Source organism: Pelobates fuscus, unplaced genomic scaffold (genome assembly GCF_036172605.1).
Source record: "Pelobates fuscus isolate aPelFus1 unplaced genomic scaffold, aPelFus1.pri H_2, whole genome shotgun sequence".
Lineage (NCBI taxonomy): Eukaryota > Metazoa > Chordata > Amphibia > Anura > Pelobatidae > Pelobates > Pelobates fuscus.
In genome coordinates this window covers 21,611-41,285 of record NW_026961991.1, presented here as the reverse complement: position 1 = coordinate 41,285, position 19,675 = coordinate 21,611, and the positions used below count along the sequence as shown (strand labels likewise).

General features: G+C 45.6%; 1 protein-coding gene across 1 annotated transcript; it reads left to right on the top strand.

Moving 5' to 3' along the window:
* Positions 1-13,421: 13,421 nt before the first annotated feature.
* LOC134585309 (tripartite motif-containing protein 14-like) lies at positions 13,422-15,742 on the top strand. Its single transcript, XM_063440730.1, has 2 exons — positions 13,422-14,535; positions 15,094-15,742. The coding sequence occupies exons 1-2, from the start codon at positions 13,431-13,433 to the stop codon at positions 15,708-15,710; spliced, it is 1,722 nt and encodes a 573-aa protein (XP_063296800.1). The 5' UTR covers positions 13,422-13,430; the 3' UTR covers positions 15,711-15,742.
* Positions 15,743-19,675: the final 3,933 nt, after the last annotated feature.

Genomic DNA, 19,675 nt, shown 5'->3' with positions numbered 1-19,675 from the left:
GAGATAAATTCTCCACGTGTAGGATACCAACATTTAACTCATTGGGTATGGTCTCACGAAAGATAACAGGGTCTAGTAGTGGTCTACCATCTATGGCCTCAACGGCCAAGGGTGTCTCCCTTAGCTGGGATGGGAAATTGTTTTTACTAGCAAAGGCTTGGTCGATAAAATTCTCAGCAGCACCGGAATCTATCAAAGCCATAGCCCTTACTACTTCCCTCCCGCAAGTTAAGGAAACTGGTAGCAGAAGCCTGTGATCTTTATAATTAGGAGTAGAGGACAAAATAGAAACACCCAAGGCCTGTCCTCTAGAGAGACTTAGGTGCGAGCGTTTCCCGGGCGGTTAGAACAGTTCGAGAGTAAATGACCCTTAGCTCCACAATACATACACAAACCCTCTCTTCTCCTGTACTGTCTTTCCTCCTCAGAGAGGCGGGTATACCCTATCTGCATAGGTTCAGGAAGCAAATATACCGTGGAGTCAGGACTTGGAAAAGCGGGGGCTAACCTAAAAGAAGGTCTCCGGTTCCTCTCTCGAGTGTTCTGTCTCTCTCTTAAACGTTCATCTATACGAGAGATGAACGAAATTAAATCCTCTAAATTCTCAGGGAGTTCTCTGGTAGCAACCTCATCAAGGATTACTTCAGATAAGCCATTCAAAAATACATCCATATACGCCTGCTCATTCCACTTGACCTCTGACGCCAGAGACCTGAACTCTAGTGCATAATCCACCAGTGTTCGGTTCTCCTGTTTCAGACGCAACAGTAATCTGGCTGCATTAACCTTTCTACCTGGAGGGTCAAATGTTCTTCTAAAAGCAGCTACAAAGGCGTTATAGTTATAAACTACTGGGTTATCGTTCTCCCATAATGGGTTGGCCCATCTCAGAGCTTTCTCAATAAGTAGGGTGATAATAAATCCTACCTTTGCCCTATCTGTATGTGGCGAAACCAGCTTCGCCACTGTGAACTGGAGAGGCCTGGCTGCTAGCCTCCTGCCCGCTGACTATGGCCCCTGGACATATTGCACTTTAAAGACTATATTTGGGCATGTACTAATTTGTATTGCTGCTACTGGCCCTTTAAAATCAGCAATGGACATTTTGGGACTACTGTCCCTTTAAGACTGTGGAGCGTAGTACAGTAATCCTGCCTTTAATACTTTCATGTCATGTATGTATTTTTGTATGCAGTTAACCTGGGTTATATATGTGTACAGCATTCATCTGATTGTTCGGTAGAATCACTCCATTCATTGTATGGGGGAAACTACCGAACAACCAGACCACCCAGGACTAAGTGTGCCTCCAATTACCGTTTGCAACAATGTTGCAAACGGGTAATTGGCAATCATGTAATGTGTTCTGTGTCCTCTGGGTGGCCGCCATTCAGGAAACAACCACGTGGCGGCGGCCATCTTAAACTACCGAACAGCGGTGTTTTGCCGTCGAGTGTCTGGAACTGAAATCGGACACTTGACTAGGCAAACACCGCTGAGACCTCCATACTTCCAGAAATTCGTATGGAAACTACCGAATGACCCCCCGTTCGGTAGAAAGAACCCCACAAACAAGGGAATTCATTCAAACCCTCTCCAGGCCCTATAACACAGGCAATTCGCCTGTTTTCATTCCCTTGTTTGTGACCGACCGCAGGGCCAAAATGCATGGAACTGTTTTCGGATACTTTACCCATGCGGTCGGTCAAAACTTTGCCTGCTCATAACTCCCGAACCCCTGGTCCGATCTGGGTGATTTTTGAGTATGTTGCTCACCCAGATCAGGGCTATCAGGGGATACCTGTTTTAGGGGTGTATCATATGTATTTGGGGTACATCCAGGAATTGGGGAAAAGTGTGTACTGTATAATTGGATTAAGTGTTAATCTAAGGGGAGGAAAGGTGTGGGAGGTACATCCATGTGATTGGTCAATTTCATCCTCCCCCTGGGAGTGTCCTGTATGTACCTGTTTGTGAATAAAAGCCGGGCTGGCTGAGCCAGTCCAGAGACTTACTTAACCCTCAAAGCGATGTGTCGTCTCGGTCTTTGGGGGAATGGGATTGTATGCTGACTGCCAAGAGTGTAAGCCGATGTCTGCTTTTCTTGTTCAGCTGTTCCAGTTCGGAGTGTTATTTCGTATCCAGATCGGGAGTGTGATGTTCTGCAGTAGCTGTGCCTGTCTATGGAAAAGGGGATTATCGCCTAAACGCATTTTTCCCCTTTCATGCTGAAACGGTCCGTTACAAGTGGTGGCAGCGGTGGGATCGTTCCTACAACCAGAGGGACAGCTACAGACAACACCATTTTTTGGATTACAAATTGAGGGCAACGCTAGTATCCGTACAGCGACCCTATCTACAAAGGAACTCAGAAAATGGAGGAGAAGTTTCAAGTTAGATTGGACGATTACGTCCTGGAGTCTGGAGCAGTCTCAGAGGAGAACATGTTGATGTACAGAGAGACTGTCAGAGCCGAATTGTGGGACGAAGCCCTAGAGGAAGTACAGTATTCACGAGGGGATCAGCGCCGCAGCAGAAGGCAGCGAATTCTGGCTAGAATGGCAGAGCGGATGCCCCTCCTGAGAAAACAGACCACAGAAAAGTGGGTGACTAGACTCGAGATTCTAGTATACGCAGAACTGGTGCTCGACGACGCATACCAGGCGCTACAGTGGTACGCCGCTCAGTGTGTCCCCAGGATGGCAGAGTATGAGTTCCCAGAAGGCGGAGATTACACTGGCCCCGGTCGATTTTGGAATAATAGTGGTGACGAGGACTTTGGGGAAGATACCGACTATCGTTTTTGGGACCTGTACGGCATCCGAGAGAACATGCTGGGTCTCTTTGGCGCTATTGACCTCGAGGCAGACCTACGATATTTGGTTACCCAGGAATGGAACCTGGAGGGGGATTACCTGCGACTCATCAATGAGGCCTGGGAAGAGACAACCGGTCCTCCCGCCCAACAGCAACCAGCAGTACCCGAGGTAGCAGAGGTATCCAGCGACTTGGAGCAGACAAGTATGGAAGGCTCTGACGCTGAAGATGATTTTATGGCCAAGGTGAGGCAGCAAGTGGCCCAGTATGGGGGTTATATATCCATGGACACATTCCAGGGGATCTGGAACCAGGTCATGGCTGAGCAAAACTCAAAGATGGACGAAGAGTATGATGAGCAGGAAGAGTGGTACAGCAGCAGAGTAGAGGCTGCATCCGAGGAGGTTAGCCGCCCCCCCCTGAGGCGGCAGGAAGAACCCGAAGTAGGGGTCCTCATAGACTGGTCCTGTGAGCAACCCCAGGGAGATGAAGGTGTCGTCCTTCCTCCCCAGCGGCAGTGTGTACCCCAGGGAGGTGAAGGTGTCGTCCTTCCTCCCCAGCGGCAGATTGTACCTCAGGGAGCTGAAGGTGCCGTCCTTCCTCCCCAGCGGCAGTGTGGGTCCCAGGGAGATGAAGGTGTCGTCCTTCCTCCCCAGCAGCAGGCTGAGTTACAGGGGGCAGAGGTTGTTGTTCCTGCCCCCCAGCAGAGAAGTGATATGCCAGGAAGGCAGTGTGAAGTAAAGGGAGAAGAGAGCAGCGTCCTCCCTCCCCAGCGGCAGTGTGTGTCCCAGGGAGATGAAGGTGTCGTCCTTCCTCCCCAGCAGCAGGCTGAGTTACAGGGGGCAGAGGTTGTTGTTCCTGCCCCCCAGCAGAAAAGTGATATGCCAGGAAGGCAGTGTGAAGTAAAGGGAGAGGAGAGCAGCGTCCTCCCTCCCCAGCGGCAGTGTGTGTCTCCGGGAGCTGATGGTGTCGTCCATCCTCCCCAGCGGCAGGCTGAGTTACAGGGGGCAGAGGTTGTTGTTCCTGCCCCCCAGCAACAAAGTGATGTGCCAGGAAGGCAGTGTGAGGTGAAGGGAGAGGAGAGCAGCGTCCTTCCTCCCCAGCGGCAGTGTGTACCTCAGGGAGCAGAAGGTGCCATCCTTTCTCCCCAGCGGCAGTTTGCCATCCAGAGAGAGGAACTTGTTACACCCTCTCTCCCACGGCAACCTAATCCACCAAGGGGAGATGTTAAGCCCCACAACTGTGCAGATGGGACTGTAGTCTCTGCACTTACAGCACAAGGGATAGGGACGGTCGGTCCTGTTCCCCAGCCTCAGTGTGATGGATCCAAAGGGGAGACAGTCGGTCTCCCCCTCCGGCAGTCGAGCTGTGCACCTAAAGGGGAGACAGCCAGTCTCCAGCAACCAGGCGCCCACCAGACTACTCCCGTGGTAGGGCTGGCAACAGGACAGAGTACCGCTGGTCTCTGCCCCCTCAGCAACCCACCAAGGCAGCCTACCCGTCTCCCACCCAGCAGTGGTGAAACACCAGAACTTGGACAAAATCCTTCCTCACCCAGATGTAGTAACCGGTTAGTGTGGGTGGGCTGCTCTGTTATTTCTGTTTCGTGGGTGGGTTGCTGGACTAACCAGGGCACTGACCGGCAGAAAGTCAGGTACCCTGTTAGTCTAATTGACAAAGGGGAGAAATGTGGCGAAACCAGCTTCGCCACTGTGAACTGGAGAGGCCTGGCTGCTAGCCTCCTGCCCGCTGACTATGGCCCCTGGACATATTGCACTTTAAAGACTATATTTGGGCATGTACTAATTTGTATTGCTGCTACTGGCCCTTTAAAATCAGCAATGGACATTTTGGGACTACTGTCCCTTTAAGACTGTGGAGCGTAGTACAGTAATCCTGCCTTTAATACTTTCATGTCATGTATGTATTTTTGTATGCAGTTAACCTGGGTTATATATGTGTACAGCATTCATCTGATTGTTCGGTAGAATCACTCCATTCATTGTATGGGGGAAACTACCGAACAACCAGACCACCCAGGACTAAGTGTGCCTCCAATTACCGTTTGCAACAATGTTGCAAACGGGTAATTGGCAATCATGTAATGTGTTCTGTGTCCTCTGGGTGGCCGCCATTCAGGAAACAACCACGTGGCGGCGGCCATCTTAAACTACCGAACAGCGGTGTTTTGCCGTCGAGTGTCTGGAACTGAAATCGGACACTTGACTAGGCAAACACCGCTGAGACCTCCATACTTCCAGAAATTCGTATGGAAACTACCGAATGACCCCCCGTTCGGTAGAAAGAACCCCACAAACAAGGGAATTCATTCAAACCCTCTCCAGGCCCTATAACACAGGCAATTCGCCTGTTTTCATTCCCTTGTTTGTGACCGACCGCAGGGCCAAAATGCATGGAACTGTTTTCGGATACTTTACCCATGCGGTCGGTCAAAACTTTGCCTGCTCATAACTCCCGAACCCCTGGTCCGATCTGGGTGATTTTTGAGTATGTTGCTCACCCAGATCAGGGCTATCAGGGGATACCTGTTTTAGGGGTGTATCATATGTATTTGGGGTACATCCAGGAATTGGGGAAAAGTGTGTACTGTATAATTGGATTAAGTGTTAATCTAAGGGGAGGAAAGGTGTGGGAGGTACATCCATGTGATTGGTCAATTTCATCCTCCCCCTGGGAGTGTCCTGTATGTACCTGTTTGTGAATAAAAGCCGGGCTGGCTGAGCCAGTCCAGAGACTTACTTAACCCTCAAAGCGATGTGTCGTCTCGGTCTTTGGGGGAATGGGATTGTATGCTGACTGCCAAGAGTGTAAGCCGATGTCTGCTTTTCTTGTTCAGCTGTTCCAGTTCGGAGTGTTATTTCGTATCCAGATCGGGAGTGTGATGTTCTGCAGTAGCTGTGCCTGTCTATGGAAAAGGGGATTATCGCCTAAACGCATTTTTCCCCTTTCATGCTGAAACGGTCCGTTACACTGTAGGATAAGAGCGAGGTTGCAATTCAAAATGGATACTAATTTGGTTTAAGAAACCACGACACTTCTCAGGAGCCCCACCATAGCGTACTGGGGGGGTAATGCGAGAAGAAGCACCCACTGTGGCTACCTCTAGACCTGAACCGACAGGAGAAACAGGGGTATTACGTATCTCCTCTGGTGGGTTATTGGCACGAGATAATAGAGCCTGTAGCGCAAGCGCCATCTGATCCATTCTGTGATCCATGGCTTCAAACCTAGGATCAGGAGAAGCAAGCTGACTGTTTGTACTTGCAGGATCCATTGGCCCTGTCGTAATGTCAGGATCGGGACAGGGATCCAACACGCAGAGTACAAACAGTAGCCAGATACGTATACCAGACCTTAGAATGGCCGGACTAACGTAAGTAGTACAGTATAGAATGGTCAAAGACAAGCCGAGGTCGAGGGTAACAGAAGACAGGTAAGCGAGAGACAAGCCGAATCAAGGGTAACAGAGATAAGCAGAGTAAGGTAAACAAGCCGGGTCAAAACCAAAAGGGATAATAGAATACACAAGCACTGAGTGACTAGAACAAGCTAGAACCACGACAGGGCAATGAGCTAATGAACGAAGCTCTGTTAAATACCCTGTTCAGAGCAGTAACCACGCCTCCGAGGCGTCCTGATTGGTCCTGCAGCAATTGAGTGACAGGTCGTTCCGGAGGAGTGTCCTGATGACAACTTCCTGCCTAGATGCTGTAAAAGGCAGTCACTCCCTCGCGGCCGGCCTTGCATGACCGGATAGACCGTGGGGAAGGGAGCCATCAGGCCGTCTGGATGGAGGAAAAGCTAAGTCTCTACCTCTTTCGGAGGTAGAGACCGCAGGTACCCTGACACAAGTGATGTCATAGACAGGGCCTTTTGCACCTTCTAATGGTTTGTATAACTGTATGTTTTAATGTAACTGTGAAGCACTTTGGGCAACAACGTTGCAATTAAATGTGCTATATAAATAAAAAATAACAATTACTCCGCCCACTGCAGTTGTAGACTACTGCTGGAGGCAAGAACACTTCACACAATTTCCCCAGAAATTGTAGCTTTTCTAGTTAAGTGTTCTTGCATAGCAAGACCACTTAATGTTATCTCACATATATATTATTAAGTGTTCTTGCATAGCAAGACCACTTAATGTTATCTCACATATATATTATTATTAAGTGTTCTTGCATAGCAAGACCACTTAATGTTATCTCACATATATATTATTATTATTATTATTATTAAGTGTTCTTGCATAGCAAGACCACTTAATGTTATCTCACATATATATTATTATTAAGTGTTCTTGCATAGCAAGACCACTTAATGTTATCTCACATATATATTATTAAGTGTTCTTGCATAGCAAGACCACTTAATGTTATCTCACATATATATTATTAAGTGTTCTTGCATAGCAAGACCACTTAATGTTATCTCACATATATATTATTATTATTATTCTTATTATTCTTATTATAGCCAAATTTGCCACCCTAACTCCTCCCACAGTTTTTACACTACATAGACAAAAATTTACCAAAACGTGCAGATTGTTCCCGATCGGATTGCTATTACTTTGTGGAACGTTTCGCCGAATGGTTCTCGGAATATCGTCGTTCTTGTGGCGAAATTTGTCCCATAGGAATGAATGGCAAAGCTAGAGTGGGAGCTGGCAAAAGATGAAAAATCAGGACATGATTTCTAAACTGCCACCACTTCCTCATTTTCAAGCCCACCTACACAAATCTTATATCAAAACGTTCAGCTATCCCTGCTGCCACTAGAAATGTCCACAGCTAAGCCATAGTCCTGATAGTTTTCACAATATGACCATTTGTTTGCAACTCACGCCGTCCATTGACATTCATTGAAACTCCACTCTGCAAAGCTCACATTTGAAGGGCAATTTCTAAACTGCGACTGTGCCTTCATTGTTAATATCTCAGAGACATACTATACATCAAAATGTAGGTCTGGGTCTTGTGATTCTCACAATATAAAGCTCTTCACTGTAGGAATTATAGTTTTTAAAATACGACCGTTTGAAGATGGCAACCGCCAAAATACTCTGACCTGTGCAAGGCTGCAGCAGCAAGTGATGTCATAGACAAAGCCTTTTACACCTGCTAATTTTTTATAACTGTATGTTTTAAAGTAACTGTGAAGCACTTTGGGCAACAACGTTGCAATTAAATGTGCTATATAAATAAATAATAACAGTTACTCCGCCCACTCCAGTTGTAGACTACTGGTGGAGGCAAGAACACTTCACACAATTTCCCCAGAAATTGTAGCTTTTCTAGTTAAGTGTTCTTGCATAGCAAGACCACTTAATGTTATCTCACATATATATTATTATTATTATTATTAAGTGTTCTTGCATAGCAAGACCACTTAATGTTATCTCACATATATATTATTAAGTGTTCTTGCATAGCAAGACCACTTAATGTTATCTCACATATATATTATTATTATTATTCTTATTATTCTTATTATAGCCAAATTTGCCACCCTAACTCCTCCCACAGTTTTTACACTACATAGACAAAAATATACCAAAACGTGCAGATTGTTCCCGATCGGATTGCTATTACTTTGTGGAACGTTTCGCCGAATGGTTCACGGAATATCGTCGTTCTTGTGGCAAAATTTGGCCCATAGGAATGAATGGCAAAGCTAGAGTGGGAGCTGGCAAAAGCTGAAAAATCAGGACATGATTTCTAAACTGCCACCACTCCCTCATTTTCAGGCCCACCTACACAAATCTTATATCAAAACGTTCAGCTATCCCTGCTGCCACTAGAAATGTCCACGGCTAAGCCATAGTCCTGATAGTTTTCACAATATGACCATTTGTTTGCAACTCACGCCTTCCATTGACATTCATTGAAACGCCACTCTGCAAAGCTCACATTTGAAGGGCAATTTCTAAACTGCGACTGTGCCTTCATTGTTAATATCTCAGAGACATACTATACATCAAAATGTAGGTCTGGGTCTTGTGATTCTCACAATATAAAGCTCTTCACTGTAGGATTTATAGTTTTTAAAATACGACCGTTTGAAGATGGCAACCGCCAAAATACTCTGACCTGTGCAAGGCTGCAGCAGCAAGTGATGTCATAGACAAAGCCTTTTACACCTGCTAATTTTTTATAACTGTATGTTTTAATGTAACTGTGAAGCACTTTGGGCAACAACATTGCAATTAAATGTGCTATATAAATAAATACTAACAGTTACTCCGCCCACTCTAGTTGTAGACTACTGATGGAGGCAAGAACACTTCACACAATTTCCCCAGAAATTGTAGCTTTTCTAGTTATTCTTATTATAGCCAAATTTGCCACCCTAACTCCTCCCACAGTTTTTACACTACATAGACAAAAATTTACCAAAACGTGCAGATTGTTCCCGATCGGGTTGCTATTACTTTGTGGAACGTTTCGCTGAATGGTTCTCGGAATATCGTCGTTCTTGTGGCGAAATTTGTCCCATAGGAATGAATGGCAAAGCTAGAGTGGGAGCTGGCAAAAGCTGAAAAATCAGGACATGATTTCTAAACTGCCACTACTCCCTCATTTTCAAGCCCACCTACACAAATCTTATATCAAAACGTTCAGCTATCCCTGCTGCCACTAAAAATGTCCACGGCTAAGCCATAGTCCTGATTGTTTTCGCAATATGACCATTTGTTTGCAACTCACGCAGTCCATTGACATTCATTGAAACGCCACTCTGCAAAGCTCACATTTGAAGGGCAATTTCTAAACTGTGACTGTGCCTTCATTGTTAATATCTCAGAGACATACTATACATAAAAATGTAGGTCTGGGTCTTGTGATTCTCACAATATAAAGCTCTTCACTGTAGGATTTATAGTTTTTAAAATACGACCGTTTGAAGATGGCAACCGCAAAAATACTCTGACCTGTGCAAGGCTGCAGCAGCAAGTGATGTCATAGACAGGGCCATTTGCACCTGCTAATGTTTTTATAACTGTATGTTTTAATGTAACTGTGCAACAACGTTGCAATTAAATGTGCTATATAAATAAATAATAACAGTTACTCCGCCCACTCCAGTTGTATACTACTGGTGGAGGCAAGAACACTTCACAATTTCCCCAGAAATTGTAGCTTTTCTAGTTCTTATTCTTATTCTTATTATAGCCAAATTTGCCACCCTAACTCCTCCCACAGTTTTTACACTACATAGACAAAAATATACCAAAACGTGCAGATTGTTCCCGATCGGATTGCTATTACTTTGTGGAACGTTTCGCCGAATGGTTCACGGAATATCGTCGTTCTTGTGGCGAAATTTGTCCCATAGGAATGAATGGCAAAGCTAGAGTGGGAGCTGGCAAAAGCTGAAAAATCAGGACATGATTTCTAAACTGCCACCACTCCCTCATTTTCAGGCCCAACTACACAAATCTTATATCAAAACGTTCAACTATCCCTGCTGCCACTATAAATGTCCACAGCTAAGCCATAGTCCTTATAGTTTTCACAATATGACCATTTGTTTGCAACTAACGCAGTCCATTGACATTCATTGAAACTCCACTCTGCAAAGCTCACATTTGAAGGGCAATTTCTAAACTGCGACTGTGCCTTCATTGTTAATATGTCAGATACATACTATACATCAAAATGTACGTCTGGGTCTTGTGATTCTCACAATATAAAGCTCTTCATTGTAGGATATATAGTTTCAAAAATATGACCGTTTGAAGATGGCAACCGCAAAAATACTCTGACCTGTGCCAGGCTGCAGCAGCAAGTGATGTCATAGACAAAGCCTTTTACACCTGCTAATGTTTTTACAACTGTATGTTTTAATTTAACTGTGAAGCACTTTGGGCAACAACATTGCAATTAAATGTGCTATATAAATAAATAATAAGTTACTCCGCCCACTCCAGTTGTAGACTACTGGTGGAGGCAAGAACACTTCACAATTTCCCCAGAAATTGTAGCTTTTCTAGTTAAGTGTTCTTGCAAAGCAAGACCACTTAATGTTATCTCACATATATATTATTATTATTATTCTTATTATAGCCAAATTTACCACCCTAACTCCTCCCACAGTTTTTACACTACATAGACCAAAATTTACCAAAACGTGCAGATTGTTCCCGATCGCGTTGCTATTACTTTGTGGAACGTTTCGCCGAATGGTTCACGGAATATCGTTGTTCTTGTGTCGAAATTTGTCCCATAGGAATGAATGGCAAAGCTAGAGTGGGAGCTGGCAAAAGTTTAAAAATCAGGACATGATTTCTAAACTGCCACCACTCCCTCATTTTCAGGCCCACCTACACAAATCTTATATCAAAACGTTCAGCTATCCCTGCTGCCACTAAAAATGTCCACGGCTAAGCCATAGTCCTGATTGTTTTCGCAATATGACCATTTGTTTGCAACTCACGCAGTCCATTGACATTCATTGAAACGCCACTCTGCAAAGCTCACATTTGAAGGGCAATTTCTAAACTGCGACTGTGCCTTCCTTGTTAATATCTCAGAGACATACTATACATCAAAATGTAGGTCTGGGTCTTGTGATTCTCACAATATAAAGCTCTTCACTGTAGGATTTATAGTTTTTAAAATACGACCGTTTGAAGATGGCAACCGCAAAAATACTCTGACCTGTGCAAGGCTGCAGCAGCAAGTGATGTCATAGACAGGGCCATTTGCACCTGCTAATGTTTTTATAACTGTATGTTTTAATGTAACTGTGCAACAACTTTGCAATTAAATGTGCTATATAAATAAATAATAACAGTTACTCCGCCCACTCCAGTTGTATACTACTGGTGGAGGCAAGAACACTTCACAATTTCCCCAGAAATTAAGTGTTCTTGCAAAGCAAGACCACTTAATGTTATCTCACATATATATTATTATTATTATTCTTATTATAGCCAAATTTACCACCCTAACTCCTCCCACAGTTTTTACACTACATAGACCAAAATTTACCAAAACGTGCAGATTGTTCCCGATCGCGTTGCTATTACTTTGTGGAACGTTTCGCCGAATGGTTCACGGAATATCGTTGTTCTTGTGTCGAAATTTGTCCCATAGGAATGAATGGCAAAGCTAGAGTGGGAGCTGGCAAAAGTTTAAAAATCAGGACATGATTTCTAAACTGCCACCACTCCCTCATTTTCAGGCCCACCTACACAAATCTTATATCAAAACGTTCAGCTATCCCTGCTGCCACTAAAAATGTCCACGGCTAAGCCATAGTCCTGATTGTTTTCGCAATATGACCATTTGTTTGCAACTCACGCAGTCCATTGACATTCATTGAAACGCCACTCTGCAAAGCTCACATTTGAAGGGCAATTTCTAAACTGCGACTGTGCCTTCCTTGTTAATATCTCAGAGACATACTATACATCAAAATGTAGGTCTGGGTCTTGTGATTCTCACAATATAAAGCTCTTCACTGTAGGATTTATAACTGGATGTTTTAATGTAACTGTGAAGCACTTTGGGCAACAACATTGCAATTAAATGGGCTATATAAATAAATAATAGTTACTCCGCCCATTCCAGTTGTAGACTACTGGTGGAGGCAAGAACACTTCACAATTTCCCCAGAAATTGTAGCTTTTCTAGTTATTATTATTCTTATTACAGCCAAATTTGCCACCCTAACTCCTCCCACAGTTTTTACACTACATAGACAAAAATATACCGAAACGTGCGGATTGTTCCCGATTGGTGTTCTATTACTTTGTGGAACGTTTCGCCGAATGGTTCACGGAATATCGTCGTTCTTGTGGCGAAATTTGTCCCATAGGAATGAATGGCAAAGCTAGAGTGGGAGCTGGCAAAAGCTGAAAAATCAGGACATGATTTCTAAACTGCCACCACTCACTTATTTTCAACCGCATTGAAAATGTATATCACAATATAAAGCTCTTCGCTGTAGGATGTATAGTTTTTAAAATACGACCGTTTAAAGATGGCAACCGCCAAAATACTCTGACCTGTGCCAGGCTGGAGCAGCAAGTGATGTCATAGACAGGGCCTTTTGTACACCTGCTAATGTTTTTATGAATGTATGTTTTAATGTATCTGTGAAGCACTTTAGGCAACAACGTTGCAATTAAATGTGCTATATAAATAAATAAAAGTTGAAATGCATTTCTCACTCTATCAATAACGGCAATATCGGTATCTTTAGTGGTCGATAACGATATCGGTAAAACCAATAATCGCTCGATCCTTAGTTGTAGACTTTTGGTGGAGGCAAGAACACTTCACACAATTTCCCCAGAAATAGTAGCTTTTCTAGTTACATTAGTACAATTCCATTGTACAGCGCTACGGAATGTAATGGCGCTATACAAATAATATAATAATAATATACCCTCTGAATATTGTGTTATACAAAAGATAGATTATCAGGAACTCTCAGGGTTAACAGTCAGGAAGTTAAATCCTCTGATACAAACCCTGAGTGTGAAATTTGGTAAAACCCGTCCCACTGATTTCTGGGTTCAATGTCCAACTGATTTCTGATAAAAGACAAACATTCAGTTTTGTTTCTCGTTGCTGCTTTCAGTGATGGCGTCTGCAGATCTAAGAGACGAGCTGACCTGCTCTATCTGTACGGGCATGTATACAGATCCTGTAACCCTGCCATGTGGACATAGCTACTGCCGGGTCTGTATCACAAGAACATGGGACAACCAGGAGGACAGAGAATATTCCTGTCCTGAATGCAGACACGGGTTTAGGGTAAAACTAAACCTGCAAGGTGCTCTAAGATTGCGTAACATAGTGGAGATTTTCCTATCTACTCACCCAGAGCAGGAGGAGGTTGGGATCTCCTGTACTTACTGTGTTCACTCTCCTGTACCTGCTGCTAAAACATGTCTGCACTGTGAAGCTTCTCTTTGTGAAGTCCACCTGAGGGTCCACAGCAAGACAGCAGAACATGTCCTAATTGAACCCACAACTTCACTGGGGAACAGGAAATGCTCCGTCCACAAGAAAGTCCTGGAGTATTACTGCTCTGAGGATGCTGCCTGTATCTGTGTGTCCTGCAGTCTGACTGGAGAGCACAGGGGACATCAGGTGGAGACTGTGAATGTGGCCTCTAAGATGAAGAAGGAGAAACTGAGAAATATTCTGCAGAAACTGACCTCAAAGAGAGAGGAGGCTGAGAAAAGAGTCCAGAGCCTGCAGGAGCTCAGGAGGAAAGTGTCAGAAAAAGCAGCCGGGGTAACAGAGGAAGTCACTGCCCTGATTAGGGGCATCAAGGAACAGCTGGAAGCCCTAGAGAAGCGAGTCCTGAGTAAGATCTCCAGGCAGGAAGAGCAGGCCTCACTCCAAGTCTCAGATCTAATCCGGCAGCTGGAAATAAAGAAGAAGGATCTGTCCAGGAAGATGGGTCACATTGAGGAGCTGTGTAACATGACGGACCCATTAACTGTCTTACAAGGACGGGAATCAGACAGCGCTGAGTTTTGTGATACTGAGGAGGAAGATAATGAGGACAGAGAGAGAGATGATAACAAGGTCCGTGCTGTAGGGGATATGGATATGGGTCTGATCTCAGTGACTTTATACTCAGGCTTAGCTGGGATTGTGACCGGAGTAAAGAGACTGCTCCATGTACCGGCTAATATATTACCGGGTGTAAACACGGCTTCAGACATGTTAGTGGGTGTAAACACGGCTTCAGACATGTTACTGGGGGTAAACACGGCTTCAGACATGTTACCGGGTGTAAACACGGCTTCAGACATGTTACCGGGTGTAAACATGGCTTCAGACATGTTACCGGATGTAAACACGGCTTCGGACATGTTACCGGATGTAAACACGGCTTCAGACATGTCACCGGATGTAAACACGGCTTCAGACATGTTACCGGATGTAAACATGGCTACGGACATGTTACCGGATGTAAACACGGCTTCGGACATGTTACCGGATGTAAATACGGCTTCGGACATGTTACCGGATGTAAACAAGGCTTTGGACATGTTACCGGATGTAAACACGGCTTCGGACATGTTACCGGATGTAAACACGGCTTCAGACATGTTACCGGATGTAAACACGGCTTCAGACATGTTACCGGATGTAAACACGGCTTCAGACATGTTACCGGGTGTAAACACGGCTTCAGACATGTTACTGGATGTAAACACGGCTTCAGACATGTTACTGGATGTAAACACGGCTTCAGACATGTTACTGGATGTAAACACGACTTCAGACATGTTACTGGATGTAAACACGGCTTCAGACATGTTACTGGGTGTAAACACGGCTTCAGACATGTTACTGGGTATAAACATGGCTTCAGACATGTTACTGGATGTAAACACGGCTGCTAATCATGTAACTGTATCGGGTGATATGAAAACTGTATCCTGGTCAGTAATAAACCAGAGACGCCCAGAAACACCAGAGAGATTTCAGTCTAATCAGGTTCTAAGTTCCAGGAGTTTCTCCTCAGGGCGACATTACTGGGAAGTGGAGGGCAGTGAATCAGGGGGATGGGCGGTAGGGATGGCCTATCCCAGTATAGCCAGGAAAGGAGGTCAGTCAGGGATTGGATATAATAACAAGTCCTGGGGTTTGGGGACGGGGTATAATAATCAGTATATTGTGACACATGACAGTAAAGGAATCCATTTACCCCCCCGCTCCTCTTCCAGCCGGAGATTAGGGATATTCCTGGACTACGAGGCCGGGCGGCTGTCCTTTTATGAGCTGTGTGACCCCATCAGACACTTGCACACCTTCACTGCCACCTTCACTGAGCCGCTTCATGCTATATTCAGGGTATATTGGGATAATACCTGGCTGAGAATTTTCTGTATTGAATGATTTATTAATCTAATTAAAGAGATTTAACTGGAAATCCCGGAGTGGGAATCCGGAGCCGGTAATACTGATCTGGGTGTGGGCGGAAAATCACAACAGTTAGCTCCACCCACTTAAACTGGGTATAGACGGAGCCTGTTACTAAGCAACATCTGCTCTGTGTGTGATTGTGGGTGAATTTATCTGACATTAAAGCAGAATTACTCAATACAGACAAACATCTCTATAATTAAACTATAGTCACAGCTTGTATCCTGCATGCTAGAGATTGTGTTTTAATTGAAAAATTAAATCCGTGTGTGTGTGAGTTTGTGTTGTGTGATGAGAGTTATAGTTTGTTGCATCTGAAATGTCCGCTACAGGCAGTGTCTGCTACTGGTAGCTGTTCTGGACTTCAATTCCCATCATGTGTTCTATAATTAAAGGACCACTATAGTGCCAGGAAGACATACTCGTTTTCCTGGCACTATAGTGTTAATAGGTCCCCCCCTCCCGCCGGGCACTAGGGGGAGGAAGGGGGTAAATCCTTACCTTTCTCCAGCGCTGGGGACTCTCGAGCCGCCCACACATTCAGCCAGTCCATAGGAAAGCATTCTCAATGCTTTACTATAAACGTCCAGCGTCTTCTCACTGTGGAAATCACAGTGAGAATCGCGGAAGCGCCTCTAGCGGCTGTCAATGAGACAGCCACTAGAGGCTGGATTAACCCTCAGTGTAAACATAGCAGTTTCAAAGAAACTGCTATGATTACAGCAGGCAGGGTTAAACATAGCTGGACCTGGCACCCAGACCACTTCAGCTTATAGTGGTCCTTTAAACTACAGTATAGTCACAGCTTGTATCCTGCATGTTAGAGATTGTTTTTAATTCACTGATTAAATCCGTGTGTGTGTGAGTTTGTGTTGTCTGATTGTGATGTGAGTTATAGTTTGTTGCATCTGCATGTCAGCTACAGGCAGTGTTTTACATCATGTGTTTTACGCCTGCACTATGTGTGTTAGTGTGTGTCATAATGTGTGTTAGTGTGTGTGTCATAATGTGTGTTGGTGTGTGTCACCTTGTCAGTGTGTGTCATTATGTGTGTTAGTGTGTGTGTCATTGTTATGGGCAAATGCAAATATTACAAGTTTTAAAATGAAATGTTGTATTTCTTAAACTGTGTTCTTTGTCTTTAAGAGATATTGCAAATTGACAAGGTGTTAGAAATGGAACATATTGTTTTTCATAGATGTTTCTTTAAGCAATAACCTCAGTGCATGTAATGTTTGCGCCATTTTGACCCAGACGAATTACAATAACAATAATACATAAACAAGCTTCAAGGCTATACTACGACTCTTTCAGTACATAATATACTGTGGTAACCCCAAGTTAATGGAACTTCCCCAAATCCGGGAATCTCCCACGACTGTGCACTTACGTCTTAGTATAAACAACAGATAAGCTATTCAGACTTTAAGATGCCATCTTGAACTGTCAGGAAAATTTCCATGACGTATGCACCCTTTAGTTATGGCCTTGTATCTTTGCCAAATTAAGGGAGGTCCTAAAATGATTTAAAGTAGACAAGTTACTTTTTCATATATGAACTATGGTGACCCTAAAATTAAGACACCTAAGGTATAAATAGGTGTACTTTTTAAATGTTAAGAAACAGAGGAGAGACTTGGAGACAGACGCTGCTCCATCTTAAAATGACTGAGAGGCTGACATGATGACATGTTCAGAAGGGTATGTTAACCTACTAATGATATTTGCAAGCATTTAATTTCATCTTATAAACTCTGCTATAATGGATTTTATATGTCTATATTTATATTTTTATATAATAAATATCTAAAAGACAAAATCTATTGCTTCCAAGACAATCCTTATTTTATATTGTATTCTCAATTATTTATATATGTAAATAGAGGATCTCTTACTAACTATATAAAATTATGGCTAAGATATCTGTATGGTTAGCCCTACTAAGTTCTATGCTTTAAAGCGGCACTGTCATGCCGAACTTACCTTTCCTCAATCTCTTCCTCTTCTCCCCCTCTCTCGGGATCTGTTATTCTTTTCTTCCTGTCTTCTTTAGTTTTCTTTAAAATCATAAGACAAAGTAGGGACTCTTTGCCTTATGGAGGATTCCTCCGCTTGACCAGCTCTGACCAGCGGAGGAGCAAAGTGTGCTTCATTTCCGCTGGTCAGAGCAATTTTCCCATGATCCCTAGCTTTCCTCCCAGTTCCCACAATGCTTCCTGTCAGTACTGCCGAACGTCCTGTCACTTAGACAGAACGCCGGCAAAACTGCCGAATTGCATCCTAACAGAATGAGAAGAGTTTCTCCATTGGTGTTAGGATGCAATTCGGTACTTTGTTCGGATCGGAATTTCATTCTAATGAATGAAACTCCGATCCTATTCATTGCTGTGGCTGTATCTTGCAGCCGCTTAGTAGATAACTCCCTAATATCCACGGTATCAGGGAGCTATCTACTAAAAGGCTGAAAGACCTAAACTGGTCTTTCAGCCAAATCTACTAATATTAAGTAAAGATTACTTAGTATTAGTAAATAATATGCCCCTACTCGCTATACCGCGAGTAGGGGCATATCTAGTAAGCAGTGAGCAGCCTGTGGCTGCGGACTGTAAAAAAAACCCCAAAAAAAACTATTGCCCCCCACCCCTAAACGACGGGTGGGGGCCCTAAAGTAAAATAAGGGAGGGAGACCTATTGTCCCCCCCCCGGCCCCCACCCCTGAGCGGTGGGTGGGGGCCATAAAGATAATGAGGGGGGGGGACCTACTGTCCTCCCCCCCGGCCCCCACCCCTGGGCAGCGGGTGGGGGCCATAATAGTAATAAGGGGGGGGACCTACTGTCCTCCCCCCCCGGCCCCCACCCCTGGGCAGCGGGTGGGGGCCATAATAGTAATAAGGGGGGGGGACCTACTGTCCTCCCCCCCGGCCCCCACCCCTGGGCGGCGGGTGGGGGCCATAATACTAGTAGGGGGGGACCTACTGTCCTCCCCCCCGGCCACCACCACTGGGCGGCAGGTGGGGGCCATCATAGTAATAAGGGGGGGGGACCTACTGCCCCCCCGGCCCCCACCCCTGGGCGGCGGGTGGGGGCCATAATAGTAATAAGGAGGGGGGGGGGACCTACTGTCCTCCCCCCCCCGGCCCCCACCCCTGGGCAGCGGGTGGGGGCCATAATAGTAATAAGGGGGGGGACCTACTGTCCTCCCCCCCGGCCCCCACCCCTGGGCGGCGGGTGGGGGCCATAATAGTAGTAGGGGGGGGGGCCTACTGTCCTCCCCCTCCGGCCCCCACCCCTGGGCGGCGGGTGGGGGCCATAATAGTAGTAGGGGGGGACCTACTGTCCTCCCCCCCCAGCCCCCACCCCTGGGCAGCGGGTGGGGGCCATAATAGTAATAAGTCGAATGGTGAGTTTAATTTTACTTTACAGGTTAGCAATTTTATTCCCCCCTCACTATTTTTTAGGGGGGGGGGGGGGAATTAACTTAGTGCCCCCACCCGCCGCCCAGGGGTGGGGGCGGGGGGAAGACAGTAGGTCCCCCCCATTATCGTTATGGCCCCCACCCACCGCCCAGGGGTGGGTCCGGGGGGGCAGCAGCCCCCCCCTCTTATTACTATGATGGCCCCCACCCGCCGCCCAGGGGTGGGGGCCGGGGGGGAGGACTGTAGGTCCCCCCCTACTACTATTATGGCCCCCACCCGTCGCCCAGGGGTGGGGGCCGGGGGGGAGGACAGTAGGTCCCCCCCCCTTATTTCTATTATGGCCCCCACCCGCCGCCCAGGGGTGGGGGCCGGGGGGGGAGGACAGTAGGTCCTCCCCCTTTATTACCATTATGGCCCCCACCCGCCGCCCAGGGGTGGTAGCCGGGGGGAGGACAGTAGGTCCCCCCCTTATTACTATTATGGCCCCCACCCGCCGCCCAGGGGTGGGGGCCGGCGGGGGAG

Coding starts and splice junctions, on each gene's coding strand:
- LOC134585309 (XM_063440730.1), top strand. CDS start 13,431: ATGGCGTCTGCAGATCTAAGAGACGAGCTGACCTGCTCTATCTGTACG. Junction 14,536..15,093: donor GGCTTCAGACATGTTAGTGG/GTGTAAACACGG, acceptor ACACGACTTCAG/ACATGTTACTGGATGTAAAC.